The sequence below is a fragment of the Hakea prostrata genome, chromosome 3 (genome assembly GCF_041222555.1).
Source record: "Hakea prostrata isolate BN-2017 chromosome 3, UWA_Hpros_2, whole genome shotgun sequence".
Lineage (NCBI taxonomy): Eukaryota > Viridiplantae > Streptophyta > Magnoliopsida > Proteales > Proteaceae > Hakea > Hakea prostrata.
In genome coordinates this window covers 2,168,546-2,186,617 of record NC_142602.1, presented here as the reverse complement: position 1 = coordinate 2,186,617, position 18,072 = coordinate 2,168,546, and the positions used below count along the sequence as shown (strand labels likewise).

The following is an 18,072-nucleotide window of genomic DNA, read 5'->3' as shown; positions in this document are numbered from 1 at the left end:
CCAGAAAAAGGAAAGAAAAAAAAAAAAAAAGGGGGGGAAGAAAAGAGAGGAGATTAGCAAATATTCGTTTTTATTGCGGTACAAATATGTCAAACCTTCCAAAGAAAGAAATAGTGAGGATGATCGATATTTGATGTGATACTACTATTGAAATGCATCATAACGTCATAATTTTATTCTACTTCTACTTCACTTTACTTGGCTTTCATTCCAATCAAGAGGGCCTTACTCTCACACCAAGGCACCATAGCCTCCTCAAAACCTAGTTGCTGTAATGGGCCATTGGCTACCAACATCACTCATGTCAAACTATTACCATTTGAACAAGGAACTGAGATAGTAGGAGGTAATAGCTATACAAACAGGACCAATGCAATGCCCGTGAATGTTTTAAGTAGCAGTGACATGGCCAAATTCCTCCAGCTACTAATTTGACTTGCCATTGTTAATTTCTGTCTCAGCCAGGTAGGTTCTTTCTTCTTAATATTATTATCTGATTTAGTTGGCAGAGAGATCCCACGTTAATGCAGATGAAGATCCTTGGGTTCTTTCTAACCCAGTCTACATTTACTGTGGAGGTAGGTGTTTGTTCTAACTTCTCATGGTCAGACTTACAGCTCTCCAATTGGAAGATCACCCAACATGGCTTCTGAGGTCAATTTGCAGGCAGTACCCAAATTTGAATATTCTTAATTAACAAAACGGAACAGGAAATGGCCAAAATTATCACAAGTCCCATGTACTAGCTGTTATTTGGCATGCTACAGAGTGCAGAAAGTGAAAGACAGCCCTCACATCCCCAACCAGAACATAATTTATCAGCCAAAATTTAGACAAATTTCATTACCCAAAAAAAATTTTTAGACAAATTCAAAGAGTGCAGCAGCTCACTCATAAATCAAGTATAATTTAACTTCTGAAGACCAAATAAGATGTCTGCAGTAGGACATTTTGGGGGTAGGTTAAAAGTAAGCCATTTACTGATCGAGGTGAAGGCCACAAATTCTAACTCTTGGTTCCAAGCATTAATCCCAAGTACCATATCAATGATACACAACTCATGGAGACTACCACTAATCCACCCCAATACTATATAATTACCTATACAATACGGCTATCCAAAGAAGGATGCTAGAACCATGATTATAGCTAAATCAGACAGAGTTCCAGTGATGCTAAGTACCTTCTCCGAACAACCATGTATCCTCCTCTCTCACAACAACCCCCCCCCCCCCCCCAAAAAAAAAAAAAAAAAAACCTGGTGTGCCCACCCAAAATATATAGCCAAAAGAAAAATAAATTTGTCAACATCTCTTGTCCAATGTTAGCAGAACCCATCCCCTGTGAAACAATGAAAGGTTCACCAGAAACAAAAACCTCAGGGGGAATTTTTATTTATTTTATTTATGACTGTTGGGGAAAAGGTTCATAAGCTGCCAGTTATGTTTAGCCGTCTAACCATCCACAGATCCACACATCTTATACTCCCTGATTTTGTGCTTCCTATGGCTTGGTTGTGAGTTGTGACTACATCAGAGAAATGCCAATTTAATAGCCAGCACACAACTTTGAGGTTAGACATTGAGATTCACTGCCAACCACTGGATTGGCATTTTTGCTGAGGTGGCACAACCCCAGCTATAGGGGAGGCACAAATCAGGAAATAGAGGATATGGATCCAACCTTCGACAATCTACCCAACCCCACCACACACAAAGGTGCACGCGCGCACACAAAAAGAAAAAAGAAAAAAAACCACCACCGACAACAACAACAGGAGGTTATACAAACCCCAGCCACCCAAACAAAACACCCAACCACACATCTCTCCAACCTAGCTCCCCGAGGTAAGGCAGTCGTTTTATTACCATCTAAATCTGCAGAGTCATCCTGAGAGTTTACCACCAAGTTACCAATTCAAACACCTTCCCTTCACCATGAATGGAAGAACCTTAAGGGAGAGGAGTCCATCTCATCATATATAATAAGCCCCAAGACAACCAAAGACTCCATACGCAGTTCGTTTCAACCTACAAGACATCAGCAGATCAAAAGATTCATTGGCCTAAGAGATTCATGATGTGTTTAGTATAACAGATAACCAGTAGCGACGGCTCAATAATACAGAACATGCACCCCCATTAAGTTATTCAAATCACCAAAAAGAGGGGGTACTTTGAGTGCAATGTTCACATCTTTACTATGCTTTACTTCTCATGGGACAGTGTGATTGAAAAAGGGAAAGGCCCCACAAGCAGAAAAGAAACTAAAAAGAAATTTATTTGAATTACTGAATGTGAACAAGTAGGCTCAACTAGACTGCAGCTACAAATGGAGTAACCTAAACAAAGATGGAAATTAAGAAAAATTGCTTTCATATGGTATAGGAAAAGGTGATACCAACTCCTCTAGGTCATTCTCTGTGCAGCTTCCTTAGCAAGAACCTTCTCCTTTGCTTTTGTTTTTGCCTCAGATTTGGATCCCATAATACCACCTCCCCACTTCTTTCGATATTCATCGTACTTGTCATTAAAATTGGCCTAAAACAGCAACCAAAGTTGTAATGGAACTGAACAGGAAACAGGCAGCAAGGAGACCAGTAGAAAGTAAATTTCAATTATTACCCACCTTGATGGCCTCCAAGATTCTGCTAAACTCCAATTTATCCTCATTCTTTACTGTGGTTAAGCACAGAACGGCAGCAGTTTTCTTGTGAACAACCTACCAAAAAGATGGTATAATAGCATTATTTAGTCTGAATCAGTTTGGCCACAAAATTTCATACAAGAATATACAAATACAACAGTACCGATCCCAAGCGTGCTTTCCCTTTCACAATGCAGTATGGGATCTCCATCTTCCTGCACAAGGCAGGAAGCCAGACAACAAGCTCTATCGGTTCCACATCATGTGCAATTACCACTAATTGAGCCTTGTTCTGTTAGAGAGAGGGAGAGAGAGACAGAGAAAACAAAAAAAATGAGCAGATTGTAATTAGCAATCTACAGAGTTCATCAAGGGGTCAATTTGTAAATCCATACACTAATCCTGACCTGCTCAATAAGGTAAGTAATGTGATTGAGTCCATATTTCACAACAATAGGCTTCTTAACCTCAACGGTCTTCCCTTCTGCCTCGGCTTGAGCCCTCTTTACAAGACGTTCTTTTTTCGCAGCTTTATCCTCAGGTCTGTACTTCAAAAGCATCTTAAAAAGATTTGTTGCTGCACATAGATTTAGTTATTGGCAGTTTAGAGAAGAGAAAAAAGTGAGCCTATATGACAAACTTTGCTACCATAAAAATAATAACAACAATTCTACTGGAAAAAGAAAAAAAAAAAAAAAAAAAAGAAGCCTGGATAACACTATGCATTATAGTTATGTTGCCTAAATCCATGACAGAACAACCTCACTAGGTAAGTGTTACAGTCCCGTTTTTAGTGGGTTGTTAAGCCAATGGACAGTGGCCCTTTGACATGCACATGACACATAAAAAATGGGCTCTAAAGGAATATAACATAGGAAACAATGTGAGAGTTATAATGGATTAACACACCCAAAAGACTATGGCCCCTGCTTCCTTTTTTTTCCCTCGTGGGCCGTGGGTGGTTGGGGAAGGTTATATATCTAGACTCATTGTGTGTGTGATCATTCTTTGTTCAGCGTTGGTATAGCCACTGCCTCCATACACATAGTAACAAGCAAAAGATTTATCAATCTTATCTGGATAAAACAGCTTGGGCATGCAACTCTCTCTATAAACTGAATTGCTATAAGGAGATTAAAACTAATTAACTTCACATGAACCTTCAACTAACATCTGGTAGGAATAATTTAACTGAGATGGTATTTAAACCAGGTTTACCCACTCAGCCCCAATAAAACACTGAAAACCAATTATATGGAGATTATTACCAAGGTTCTTGTCTAGTGTCTTCGTGAACTGGTTCAATGCAGGAGGGACCTTCAACCTTTGCTTGAGAATCCTCCTCTGTCTTTGAATGCGGACAACCTTGGGCCATTTCACAAACCTATGCAAATCCCTTTTTGGAGGCAATGCACCACCGATGCCAAATTGCTTAGGACGCTTCTCAAACAATGGATTCACAACCTTCTCCTGACACCAAAATTACAAAAACTGTGAGCAACTGAGAATGAACTATAAACACTATGATGGAAAATAAGTAGTGCAATGTCAACGTCACAAACCGGTTTCTTCTTTGCCGGCGCTGAAGGAGCTTTCCCGCCTCTCTTTGGAGCCTGTGGTTTTGTTAGGATATAATATTACCAGCCAAGCCAAATCAATAAAAACAAGAGAAGAGGCGAGCAACACCACTGATTACTGTATGGTTACTAGAGATTAGAACATGTATCATACACAAGCACAACATATTTCCACAGTTCAAACCAGTTTTAAGCATTGAATCAAAACTCAATAATTCCTAATTTATACATCACTTATTAAGTTTTTCAATGCTTGTATGTAGCCGAACCCATTTAGTTGGGATAAAGCTTTTTTGCTGTAGTTGTTCAGTGCTTGTATGAGGAAAGCATGTAGACAAGATATATACATTAACCATTTATGGTTATATACTATCTCATTCCAGCATTTGCGTATCGATCTGAACTAAAACGATGGGAAATTTAAATCCCAACCACTTCTGGCTCCCAACTGGAAACCAAACCATTGACTACATCTGTAACTCTATTCAAGAACTACTGAATTCGGAATCACACGTCGGCGCTTAAAGTTAGGGCAATACGAAGAGAATGAGAGACTGTGATGACTTACCATTATCGCCGTCACGAGTGTTCGGTAACACAACGGCCGACGCGAAAACCCTAGAGCCTTTGGGCGCCAACTCTGAAAATGGTAAATGAGGGAAAATATATAGCGGGGCAAAAGGCAAAAGCCAACCAAGGGTATTTTTGACACTCTATAGTAAGTTTGGGGTCTTTTTGTAAGATCTGATGGGAGAGGCGGTGTTATATGTAATTTTTCTACTCTTTATACTACCCGCTGTGATTACACAAATATCTCCTGACACCTTTTCCCTTCACCGTAAACTGGGTCGGGTTGGCGGGTTGGCGGGTTGGCGACTCGGTGCTCAGTCGCAGTCACCAGTTTGGTAGGTTTTCGCAACTCGCAAGCCACAACACCCTCCGTCAAAACGTAAGTGGCAAGGTTCCTGATACAGAGAAAAGTTGTCGGGAACCTGCAAGAGAGCTAGCCAGAAGAACGCAAAACGAGAAAGGATCCTCAACTCAGCTAATCGACAGGGAGAATGGACAACAGAAATGTCGTCGTCTGCGATAATGGCACTGGGGTAGTTTTCTTTAATTCTGTATAACTTATTACTTCTTTTCGTACTGTTCTGCTGCTACGAGCGTTGTCTACCCATTGTTAATCTAAACCTTCAGTGGAGAATGAACTGTTAGAATTGGCGTCGGTTGGATTCGTCACTTCCGTTATTGAATCATCCGTTAACTAGATTCTGATCTGAGTTCTCACAAATCGTCAGAGTACCGCAGAGGAGACAGAGAGTAGTTTGACACACATTGTCGGAAAAATAGATGTCGCTGAAATGTTTGTTTAACTGCTGACACTGGGATGCTTCAGCATGTATTTGAAAACAATTGAGTTTTATGCAACGATAATTGGTGAAATTGTTGACTATCAAGATTGTTAATGAATGTCGTAGATTGCCAAGTTGTTAATCTTCTTATAGTAGTCCGCATCAGAACGCATAAAGAGTCAACACGGCTGTAGGCATCTGCAAATTCGTATATGAACATGGACATGTGTTGTTATACTTGAGGATGAAACGTTTTTTGGGTATGGACTATGCTGTTACAATTTATAGCTTCCTGATCTGGGAAATAAGCTAGTTTAAAATGTGTTGTTTATGTGAGAAATTTGGTTCCTCTAAGAACGGTCCTAGAGGCTAGAACCATAGTTCTAGGAACAAATTGAAGATCATGACATGTTGACTCAAGATTTGGCTGCACCATTATTCACTATCTGCATTTTGCAATGAGTTTTGTGAATGTTGCCCTGAATAGTTTCAAATGCTTCCTTCAGATTTTTTTTTTGCAGTATTTGATTGATGCATTCCTTACAGTATGTAAAATGTGGATTTGCTGCGGAAAACTTCCCAACATCTGTATTTCCTTGTGTGGTGGGGAGGCCCATGCTGCGGTACGAAGAATCACTTGTGGAACAGGAGTTGAAGGTGAGATGCCCCAACCCCCCCCCCCCCCCCCCAGTCCAAAAAAAAAAAAAGTTTCAAGTCTACTATGTTTAGGTAATGATTTGGACTAACTTGGTATGTGCTAAGTGCTAAAAAGGCTTTGAATGTTTGGACAAGACCTCTTGACCAATAATACATCTGGGCATTGATTGGACCCTGGAGCAAATGCTTAGGCTCAGTTCTTATGCGTGACTGCTTTGTGTAGGACCACTGGCAAACTCACGCCTCTAAGGACCCAGCATAAGCTGGACCAGCACTAGTAATGACCGTTTATTGGTCTACAGACACTTGCTAATGGCCTATTTCTTTGACATTGACCCCATAGTTCTTAAGAGTGAACACTTTGTGCCCGAAAAAAGGGTTAAAGGTGAGGACCATCTTGAAACTCACCCATTCAAGGCCCAGCGTAAGCAGGAACAGCACTGGTAATGGCCCTTAATCGGTCTAACGAACTCACCCGTTCAAGCCCAGCATAAGCAGGAACAGCACTGGTAATGGCCCTTAATCGGTCTAACGATACCTGGCTAAGGGTCCATTGCTTTGACATTGGAGCAAATACCTTGAGTCTTAGAGTGATCACCTTGTGTTAAAAAAATTATAGATGCTAAATGTTAGGGCCAACTACAAACTCATCCCTTCAAGGACCCAGAATTAGCTTGGATAAGCACTGTGAGGTGGCCCTTAATTGGTCCAAATGGACCTGGAAAAGGCTGTCAATTGGGTTTGATCCTGCTGTTGAAAGGCTCAATAGCACCTGGCATGCTCTCTTGGATCATTGTTCATTTCACAAGTCAGTTTGATCAAGTCTCTCCTTGATTAATGTGTCCTGATACTTTTCTTGGCTGATTACAGTGATGCAAGTATGGTTTCCATAGCAGACTTATTTTGCAAGAAAATTTCAGTGGCATTAGATGTTAGCTCCCTTGATCTGTCCCTGTTTTTCTTTTTTAAATGAAAAAGCTACTGATCAAGGAGCAGAGGAAACCCATTAATTAACTTTATTGTGTTTAAAAAACAAAAATTACCCACACGTATGGAAAGTATACAGCGGGCATCCATAATCAGGAAACTTTTCTTGAGAAGAAGCTGATTCAAGTATCCAATGCTTTTTTTGGAGAAAAATATTAAATTATTATTTTTTATCTGTTAGTTCCAAATAGTATATATCATTAATATTTACCCTTACATATGTGTTTTAATTGTTTATTTATGTTGTTGCTCAAACTTAATCATATCATGTAGGAATTTCACTATGACTTTAGGATTATCTAAGAGCGGGACAGAGCGGAGACAAAACCGAGATCAAATCATGGAGTTATAATTTATAAAATTAAGTGTTTGGTTGTGGAAGAAACGGAATTCATCCTAAAATTATTTGATCGACATGATTTTTGTGAATGACAATTGTATAGCTTTTGAAATCTCGGTTTCACCCTTACCCATAAATCTCGATTCACCTTTTACCTAAACGTGAATCTTTAGATTTCATGAATCTAGAGATTTTTACAACCAAACGGGTATAATTCTCAGATTCATGAATCCAGGGATTTGAAATCTCTAGATTCATGTAACCAAACCGGCCCTAAAGTATTAAGATCTGTAAGAATTCTAGATTTCTGGATGTTTGAATGGCTTTTGTTATGCTTTTATTCATTTAGGACATTGTGGTTGGAGATGGTTGTGCAGCATTGCGGCATCAGCTTGATATATCTTATCCTGTACACAATGGCATTGTGCAGCATTGGGATGATATGGGCCATGTTTGGGATCATGCATTTTTCAATGAATTAAAAGTAATTTTCTTGTGCCTCAATCCCTTTTGCAACCTAAAAGAAGTGTTAAGTCACATTGGCTAATTACTATGATAGACCTAACTGACTTCCACTATCTTTTTACAGATAGACCCAACAGAATGTAAGATCTTGCTCACAGATCCACCTCTTAATCCTTCAAAAAACCGTGAAAAAATGGTTAGTATCGATTAGAGATCTATTCTCTTGTTTGTTTCCGTGAGTTCATGATCTTTTCATGTATGATGCATGTTTCTTGTTAATTCCTGTTGTGTCTTGGAAAAAATTACAGGTAGAGACTATGTTTGAAAAGTACAGCTTTGAAGGTGTCTTCATTCAAATCCAAGCTGTTTTGACACTGTATGCTCAAGGTGCTTATAAAGCCCAGGTTTACACCTCTTAATTAGAATAAAAAAGGGGGGGGGGGGAGGAAGAAAAGGAAAAGGTCTACTGGTGATGGCTCCTTTTTAAGGTGGTGGATGATAATAGAAAGGCCTCCCTACACTGCTGGAGGACATTCAAAACTGTTTTCTGCATTCTCTGTATTCCATTTTGAAATTTGTTTTTGTGCTTTCTTCCTTTTCTATTTTTATTTGGGCAATTGTGTTATCGGGTCTGATGCTTGTTTTCTTACATGACACTTGTTCACCACAGGCTTGCTGACTGGCCTTGTTATTGACTCTGGTGATGGTGTCACTCACGTGGTAAGATGCTCTGTAAATTGTTTGAAGCTGTTGGGGATTGTTTTCTCATGATTGTGTTACTTTGAAGATATCCATGTTCTATAGCTAAGTTAACTGTGATAATTCAGCTAGGTACTCTATTAAATATCCACTGATGTTTTGGACCTCCTCTTCCCCCTCCACCTTTTACTGCTCTGCAGCTGTGCATTCCCCACACGGCCACACCTCCCTCTCTTTCTTCCCCTTCTTGGGGCTTTGGTAATGATATTTTATTCATCCAATAAATAAGTAAAAATATGAGGTGGTAGTTTCATGAAAATTAAAAAGTCTGTGAATTAGCAACAGCCTTACTCATGTTCATGTGGCCACACCAAGTGGTTATGAGCGCTTCTTTTGACATGCCGTTCCCCTTGCAAAACTTTAGTTACTACCTGTACAAAACATTGTTGAATCCTGAGTAAATAACCAATTGACTGGGCTGAAAGGTACAGTAACAAATTAACAAATTTGCCGATGAATTGTGTTTTGAGGAAGGTTTTCTTATGCCAATAGTTGTGAAACCGTCCCTGTGCCAAGAGTTTTTATTGCTATATAGAAGTGCCTAGCAAGTATTAAGTATTGTATTGTATCAGCTGATACATATCGGTGGGTGTCAGTATGATACTTACCTATATGATGCTTAATATTATTATTAGTATCTATTGATAAATCCAACACAGATTAATGCAAGTAAGACTTGTAATAGCTACCATGCTATTCATGCATGGGCCTCTTCTTGTATCTTATGTATCCTTTTGGTTGTTGGGAAGGGAATTCCTATCTGGTTAGTTGCTTCTCCTATTTAATAAGATGGTAATGCTAAGCTTGCACATAATTGCGTCTCAATGAAGCTGTCGGTTTAAAAATAAAAAGGAACTAGTGTCAGTTTTATTGGATTGAATAAAATCAGATAGACAGTTTATTGCTCTGAGCTATAATTTTTAAGTTTTGATATTACTTTCATTTGTCATTGTCCCCAATAGTAAAATGTTTGAAAATTTTTGTTACATCATTTAGGTGTCTCATTTATTCATTTTCTGGGTAATAAGGTGATAATTAAAAAGAACCTAACTTTGAATTAGTGTATATATATAATGTATGTACGACAGACAGTATCCACTACTACAGAAGAAAAACTAGGAACCTAAAAGTTGAGATCCATTTATTTTAGATTTTTTTCTCCAGGTTCCAGTTGTTGATGGCTTCTCATTCCCTCATCTTACAAAGCGAATGAATGTTGCTGGAAGGCATATAACGTCTTATCTTGTTGATTTGCTCCTACGAAGAGGGTAAGGGTGTCCTCTTTCTGAAAAGGTTTACAATATCATTATCATTCTGTGTTCTCATGGAGGATGAACATTTGTGGCTTTAAGGTATGCTATGAATAGAAATGCAGACTTTGAAACTGTTAGGGAAATAAAAGAGAAGCTCTGTTACATCAGGTGAAGCTCAAATATCTTTTCAGGAGTATTTTTGTGGAACTTTGTCACATTGTTGCCTGATATTAGATTTATTATTTTACTGTAGTTATGATTACAAACGGGAATACCAGCTGGGACTGGAAACCACAATCCTTGTCAAGAATTATACAGTAAGTTCTCCCCTCAGAATTTTGCACCAGCCATTTGCATGTATGTATTTGTACGTTACAATAATAAGCTTTATGAAAAGTAAAATCCTTGATCAGCAATCAAAGATCAACCTCTGGTTACATAGAAATTCATTAGTACATGGAGAATACAATAGAAACAGACAACTCCTCACAAAGTGACTCTATTCCCAAACATTGCCCTCAGGCGAAGTTAATAATCATAATTTCCTAATGTAGGCTGTGTAGGAAAATTGTCCTCCCCCCCCCCGGCGGACTCTGCTTGTGTAGTAACCTTCGGCATTTGGTTAGCCCATATGCCGGATTTAAACTGGAGGACTGGTTTCAGTTCTTTATATGATATTACTGGAATTGTAGAATGTGGTTAAATATTGAATCAGTTTTTCCCGGAGTGGAAGGCATGAACAGAAGCTTGAGTCTCAAGGCTTAGAGTATGTCTCAATGCATTATATTGATTTAGAATTAACAACATACAATTAGTGTTTGCAAGGTTCTTTAAGTGAAATCTTTCTTCCATAACTTTTGACCCCTAAATTTTAAATAATATAGAATTTTTTACTTTCTTTCTCAAGTGTTACTCCCTGTATCCCATAGTCCTTGCCTGCAAAAAACGCAGGCACCCCCCCAAAAAAAAGAAAGAAAGAGAAGTAAAAGATTTTTAATGTGTTTGGTCTCTTAGAGTCATTTTAGTGTTATGCCTTTCTTTATCTGGGGTCTTTTTGAATTAAATACCTACTGGACTCTCCTTTAATGACAATATTGTTTGCTCTCATTTCACTTAAAAAGCTGAAATATTAGTAAAAGATAGCATCAATCTTATAAGTTAACACTCACCCACAAGTGCAGACCAAGACAACATGGTCCTTGCATGTGGGGTTCGCATTACAGTTCCTTCACGAGATGCTGAGGGAGAAGAAATGTCAGGAGTTTTGATGCACTTCCTCAGAGTCGATCCCTTGATCTCCCTGCTTGGTACCATGTTATCATTTCATTTTAAAAGCTCAATCTATTAGGGAAGGGCAGCACTGATAATCAATGCATACATCTGCAACTATAAATATTTATGATCATTCTGAAACCTACCATGGCTTTAGGGGTTCTCTTCTTCTTCACAGATTCTGGTTTATTTGATTTTGCTACCAGCTTCTTCAAAACTTACCATAATAAACCCTTGCATCTATTATTCAATTTGGAAAACAACAACAACTACAACTACCTAGCCTTATCCAACTAAGTGGGATCATTGTTCTCCGGTGAGCTCTTTTGAGGTAGTACTTGATAAAAGGGCTAAGGAACCTCATTTTGAATGTCTCGTGTTTAGTCATCTGTGATTTTTTCAAGGTTATTTTGGTCTGCCCCTGGTGGCCTGGCTTTTTTAGTTTTTTTTCAACCTGAATAAACACTTCTCTGTACTGGAGCATCCAAAGGCCTCAGTTGATCATGGCTATGCCATCTCAAAATACTTTCTTGCAGCTAATCATGCATCAGAGCTACCCCCATGTCAGCTCTAATGTGATAATCTCTCACTTTATCCTTCCTAGTTTTGCGAAACACCCATTTGAACATCCTCATCTGTGCTAAGTTGAGTTTATGTATGTAATACTTAAACTGCTCAAGATTCCACAAGCTGGTTGTATGACTCCTATAAGAATTTCCGTTTGAGTTTTAGAGGAGTGTGTCGATCATAATACACTCCATATTTGTCTAGTCATGCAAAGTATAAAACTTGGTAGTGGTGGAATTATATGTTCATTTTAATCTAAAACCTCTATGTTTGGTTTTTGCTTCTTTCTTGTTGCTGGAACTTGATTTGATCAGCTACCAGATGGAAGGGTTATTAAAGTTGGCACTGAACGGTTCCAAGCTCCTGAGGCTCTTTTTACTCCTGTAAGTTTTCCATTTTCTCTTCAAATGCCAGAGGGTGGTGTTCAGAATGTAGGCTTCCTTTAGTGTGATACTCTTTCAACAGTTTTCAATGCTATTCATGATACTGATTGAAGCACCAAGCATTAAGAACTTGAAATGGAAAAACAAAGACATGATTCAGAAGCTGCTATTGTAATGCCCTGAAGAGCTCTTTATTAAGGGTCTTAATTATAGATCTGGCAGCTGTTGCCACATGACATCAGATTGTACTTTGATTTGGATCATTTGGTGTCTTGGGTGCAGGAACTAATAGATGTAGAAGGCGATGGTATGGCGGACATGGTATTTCGCTGCATTCAGGAAATGGATATTGACAACCGTATGATGGTATGTACCTAGATAATTTGTAAAATATGGTCATTCCAGTATATTCTTACAGCATCCAGGTTTTACTCTTTGATTGGTGTACTAGTGGATATTTGATCACACAGACTGCAATTCAGACTTAACCCAACTAAATGGGGTCCAGTGAATAACTCATTACTCCAGTTAGTTAATTTTGCTCTCAGTATCTTTAAGAGCATATGCATCTGTGGACGTGACTCTGACAAATAGGTTATATTCTGTAGGTTCCTTTGGGACCAGCTTCAGAATTTTGTTCTACAGGGCAAATCCTGAAGTTGATTTCTTACCTCTTTAACTCCCCCCCCCAAGGGGGGGGATTTTTTTTTGGGGGGGGGGGAGGGGGGGGGTTGGGTTTGGGAGATGGAGGTTGACAGACTCTTACAAAATGGTGTCTACTTGTTAATAAGTTTGCCCTATCAATATGCTTGTTATGACACTGATGAGACCACCCATCCCATTTGTTTATTGTTGCCCTATATTGGTAGAAGCAGGATCCACAAATGATGGGAATATTTCTTATTCTTTCTTTTATGCCTTTTGGATTCCAGCCTATGTTCTGTGTGATTTGCCTTTGTTTTGCAGCTTTACCAACATATTGTTCTAAGTGGAGGGAGTACCATGTATCCTGGATTACCTAGTCGGTAATGTTTTCTTTTTCCGGTTTCCAAAAGTTAATTGATTACTCCATTGTCATTCCTGGATATTCAAATGTCCATATTGAGTTTCTGGATGCGATTGTCTTATTGGTGGATTTCTTAGCTTTGACAGATATTTGATGTTTACGTATCTGCACATTTGCTTGAATTAGTATTTGGGCACATTCAAGGGATTTTCCTTCTTGTGTATGATGCTCATTATGGACATGGCATCAGACTTGCTTGGACCCTAACCCTCTTGTTTCTTGAAGGTTATGTGTTAAATATTTTCTGGACTGAGTATTAGAGTTATCCTGTTTGAGAGAAGTTTCTTTAATTTTGAATAAATTATATTCAAGTATGTGTATTCCATACATGCTGTGGATTTGGGGTTCCTATGTCATGGACCTCAAGGTACCCTTAGTGCTCTAAATAGGGGTATCAAATTGTTTTCTTCAGAACCCAGTTATCTGATGGGCACCTTGATATGTACAGGCAAAGACCAGGTTCAGATTTATTTACCCAACCAAAACTTATTCCAGTGGAAAACCCATTGTGACGATTGTGACTTGTCTTTTCAATAGATACAGATATGCTACTACTTCCATCAGCGCTGGTCTCAAGATGAAGAGGGGTTTAGATCTAGGGGAAGGGCTTGAGTAGATCAGTTAGCCAACAAAAACATGAAGTTGATCAATGCCTAAAAACTCAAGTTTAAGCTTCCGTACCTGGAAAAAAGTCAATCTACTCCAAATCCTTGTAAAATTTGATCTCAAACCCTGACTGAAAACTTGTTATGAAGGTAAGAGAGTGGGAGCTGGGGAATATAATGATGTTTGTCTATAGAGGCACAGCCATGTTCTATTTATAACTAGAGAAGTAGGTAAAATACAAGTTGATGCACAGAACAATACAGCATCATACGTTACCCAAAGAGCTTGAATGCTCAGATTATGACATTTTAACTGTACATCATAAAGAAAGTAAGCTTTCATAGGGATATTCTTGAAGTAACTAAATATACTCCTTAAGTGGTTGATATAATTACTTGCTTAGTAATTAACCTTCCCTTTAGTTGCCCTTGGTCTGGGTTCTTTGTTTCCTGGGGCCTTTGTCTTTGTTACTGTCCCTATTTTTCCCTCTTATACATTCTCTTTTCCCTTCAGGGGTTCTTTGGTAATGAATTCTTTGTTCATCTGAAAAGAAAAAGAAAAAAAAATTATTGTATCTGTCGAATCCAGCTGATGATGGACAGTTAACTGTGAAGTATGTGGCTTATGAAATCTTTGAGTTGATATTCTCCAATGGTATCTTATTGTTTTAAACATGAGGCACACCAGTGAATGCTGGCTGCCTCAGACATGTTCTATGGGTGTGTGATAGCCACCTTCGTGGATAAACTAAAACACACGGTTGGGCCCTGATTGGCTACTCACTTGGTCTGGTCTGTTAGCCAACTCTCGAGTCACTGCTCATGAATGTGATCCTGGATTGCTGTTATGATATACCCCCGAGCAATCATGAGAGTCTAGGTTTGGATCCAGACATGGCTTGTTGACAGTCCTTTGTTTTGTAGGCATGATAGCACATTTTTGTGTTCAAAGTGATTACTATGCAGGTTTATACACCATTTCTATAATCTTGTATCTTTTCCAGACAGACATGATACATTTGAAGTACAGAGTAAGATTAGGATTAGGATTTTAATTAACGAAGTGTGATATATCTTGCATCAAGGACCTTACCAATTTAGGTATTTGATGTAGGATGATCTGATGTCTCAAAATCTGGGGCTGAACTACAGCTGGAAGGTGGAAATGTATGGATAGGATAGAGTAGGGTTTCCTAGAATAGTCAAGAAAGAGGAGGTCAGGATTCAGCTTCTGTTTTGGGACTCTGGAAGGTACCCATAAGTAGTACCTGAGAGTCGGAGGGAGTGAAACCAGGCAAATGTTGAGTCTTTTGACACTTGATTAGCTATTCTAGCTATAGATACACTTCTCAATTTTTGACACTTTAAAAGATATCTCAGTTTTTACATGTCAGATGTATGTGAAGTAACATTTATTGATTTGTTCTGACAGTCTGGAGAAAGAAATTCTGGACCGTTATCTTGAAGTTGTCTTGAAGGGGAATAAAGATGGGTTAAAGGTAAAGCTCTGGATCCTTATCGTCTCACTTTATTCAGGCCATTTACTTGCACGTGTTCATTTTTCATTATTCTAGTTTATTTCTAGCTAATTATGGTCGTCTTTCCTCAGTTAGAAGTATCTGTAGTGGGCCGCATCCAACCCAAGTAGTTAGCATGAGACACTACCAAGTATATTAAACAGTTGCCATAGTTGACAAGGTCTCTACTGTTACTTTAACATGTGACAGGCTATGACACTTGGACTGGTAAAAGGGTTGAGATATTATAAATATATAGTCATGGGCTCTCTGAGATTGGCATGATACAGTTTCTAGATGAGATTACTGTTCTGCAGAGAGCTTAAATAAACCTCTCAACAATGACAGTGCTCACTATGGAGTCAAAACAACTTACCCGATTGAACTTCTCCAAGTGTAGAGCTCTCTATTCTTTTGCTGGTGAATTGACCTCAGTATTTACTATGATTTTTTTAATTACCAATGTTCACACCGTTAGACACTTCAGAAATACTTAACAACTGACAAGAAAATATAAATGTGCAGTACAACGAGATGTATTTTCTACGGAAGTAATATTCTTGTCCACAATTTCCCATATTTATCCGTTTAAATTTCTGACACTGGGCATTGAAAGCTTGAAGCCATCTATAAATATGTTGATGTCATTTCCCAATTTCTCTTTCTGGAAAGATTACATCTTTTCTTTTCTTTTTCCCTTCCCTTGAATGTGAAAAAGTTTAGAGAAGTCAAAACAACAAGGCTAACCAGGTATCATGCATCGCTTGAAGTGTTGGGTAGTTACATAAGAAATGTCATACAGATAAAACTAGGAAGGATGAAGTTAGTAATAATCAAATTAGAGCTGATTTAGAGGTGGCTCTAATGCCATGGTAGGCTGCCAGCAAGTCATTTGTTATGGTATGGACATGCATATAAGAGGCTTAATTATAGAACTAAATGAGGTAGGTAAAGATCTAAGATGACTACGGGAGAAGTTTGGAGAGAGGAGTTTCTTAGGTCTTGTATCATATATGGTTTTGAATGGAGTTGATTGGAGAGGCAGGATCCACGTATGCTGTGATAAGGCTGTGTTATTGAATAGAGTTTAACATATATTTGTATTGCTTACAGTGAAAGTCAATTTTAGTTCACTTTCTTAACTTTTGTGAGGACAGAAATTACGGCTACGGATCGAAGATCCACCACGGAGAAAGCATATGGTATACCTCGGAGGTGCAGTCCTAGCAGGAATTATGAAGGTTTGCGGTCCCCTTCTCCTCACCATTCCCCATTGTTTTGATTCTTGATTCCACACGTACAAGAGTATTGAGTTTCTGCAGTTGTCAATTTGCGTCTGGTCAAAAGTGAATGTCTACCCCCACCTTCATGAGACAGTTGCTATTTTGTTTGCTTAATTACATACAGGATGCACCCGAATTCTGGATTACCAAACAGGACTATTTGGAGGAGGGGGTTGCTTGTTTGAGGAAATGCGGTCAGGCTTGACAATTGCATCCTCTGCCCTGTCTGGTCACGTAACCTACAGTTCATATTCTACAAGCAGGGATCAATGGGTGGTAAGGTGCTTAAGTTCATGCAAAGGAATCAAGATCCAGTGACAACGAGTCCTCCCTTGTAGATACCCTCTATTGTGAAGGGAAGGCCAGTTTGAAAGAGGATATGCCTGTTGAATGTAATTGTTGATTTGCATAATTGCCGCCATTTCGTCTTTCTGATGAAGCTATTGACGGATCTTGAACAGAAAGAGAGATGGAGAAGTGCAGATGATCAAACCCCGGCCACCAGCACTTGGATCATCCATTTTCGTTGCCTCTTTATTTGTTGTTGTTGTATGGTTGTCCCTTAAAACCTTCCTAGTCTTTTATGGTTGTCGCTGATAAAACCTTCCAAGTCAGGTAAAGATATATTGGGTGCTGCTACCGTCCAAAATGTACGTGGTTGATAATACAATTCAAATGTTTACCAACAAAAGAAAAAAAAAAGATAATGCAGTTCAAATGAAGTCTTGTACCAACCCCCCCCCCCCCCCCCCATAACACTCTATGCCCTTTCTCCCAGAAAAACTTCTCTGGACTCGAACCAATTAGTGTTTCAGACTTTCAGCTTGCTGCTGGGCCGGCAATCTTGGTGACGGGGAGGTCTACCATGATGAGTAGAGGATCCAGGCATATAAGTGTTGTGCAGGGTGAAGCATTGTGGGTTCTTTTAATTCGAAAAATGAAATATTATATTGCATGCGGGGTGGTGGGGAAGCAACCAAAAAAAAAAAAAAAAAAAAAAATATATATATGTAAATTGATATATATATACATTATATATATCAAAAAGTACAAGGAAGACAACGTTAACCAAATCTTATAAGAGCTAGTTACACACAGCATTCTGATTGCAGACTTGATTTCTATTTTCAAAAATTATTTTTCTTCCGTTTTTCCCACCCTCCCATTTGCCTGCAACTAGACCAAGCTAGCATGATTTTTCATTTTCTAGACATAAATACCTCTCTAACTAAATAGTCCAAATAACAATCAGCATGTGCCATATCGTCTCAAATAAAAGGATGTTACTTTGGAATCCGAACCGACAATTCAGGCTAAATCGGCAGATTTTTCTTTATCATAAA

The 18,072-nt window shown here is 38.7% G+C and overlaps 2 protein-coding genes across 2 annotated transcripts; one reads left to right on the top strand and one right to left on the bottom strand.

Moving 5' to 3' along the window:
* Positions 1-2,119: 2,119 nt before the first annotated feature.
* LOC149019934 (large ribosomal subunit protein eL8y) lies at positions 2,120-4,841 on the bottom strand. Its single transcript, XM_089147931.1, has 7 exons — positions 4,792-4,841; positions 4,209-4,259; positions 3,915-4,116; positions 3,054-3,223; positions 2,810-2,938; positions 2,629-2,721; positions 2,120-2,540 (listed from the first exon to the last, which is right to left on the bottom strand). Exons 1-7 carry the CDS (start codon positions 4,792-4,794, stop codon positions 2,409-2,411), a joined length of 780 nt encoding a protein of 259 aa, XP_089004057.1. The 5' UTR covers positions 4,795-4,841; the 3' UTR covers positions 2,120-2,408.
* A 269-nt stretch (positions 4,842-5,110) lies between these two features.
* ARP2 (actin related protein 2) lies at positions 5,111-17,299 on the top strand. Its single transcript, XM_089147930.1, has 15 exons — positions 5,111-5,326; positions 6,122-6,232; positions 7,909-8,043; positions 8,149-8,220; positions 8,333-8,411; positions 8,695-8,744; positions 9,948-10,051; positions 10,136-10,204; positions 10,290-10,353; positions 12,190-12,258; positions 12,541-12,624; positions 13,225-13,283; positions 15,362-15,428; positions 16,604-16,687; positions 16,854-17,299. The coding sequence occupies exons 1-15, from the start codon at positions 5,285-5,287 to the stop codon at positions 16,932-16,934; spliced, it is 1,170 nt and encodes a 389-aa protein (XP_089004056.1). The 5' UTR covers positions 5,111-5,284; the 3' UTR covers positions 16,935-17,299.
* The last annotated feature ends 773 nt before the right edge of the window (positions 17,300-18,072 follow it).

Excerpts from the sequence above, each read along its gene's own strand:
- LOC149019934 (XM_089147931.1), bottom strand. Across the intron at positions 4,117-4,208 it reads CGCCGGCAAAGAAGAAACCG|GAGAAGGTTGTGAATCCATT; the intron begins GTTTGTGACGTT and ends TTTTGGTGTCAG. Across the intron at positions 2,722-2,809 it reads GGAAAGCACGCTTGGGATCG|GTTGTTCACAAGAAAACTGC; the intron begins GTACTGTTGTAT and ends TCTTTTTGGTAG.
- ARP2 (XM_089147930.1), top strand. The coding sequence starts at position 5,285 with ATGGACAACAGAAATGTCGTCGTCTGCGATAATGGCACTGGG. Across the intron at positions 8,745-9,947 it reads GTGATGGTGTCACTCACGTG|GTTCCAGTTGTTGATGGCTT; the intron begins GTAAGATGCTCT and ends TTTTTTCTCCAG. Across the intron at positions 12,625-13,224 it reads ATATTGACAACCGTATGATG|CTTTACCAACATATTGTTCT; the intron begins GTATGTACCTAG and ends TTTGTTTTGCAG.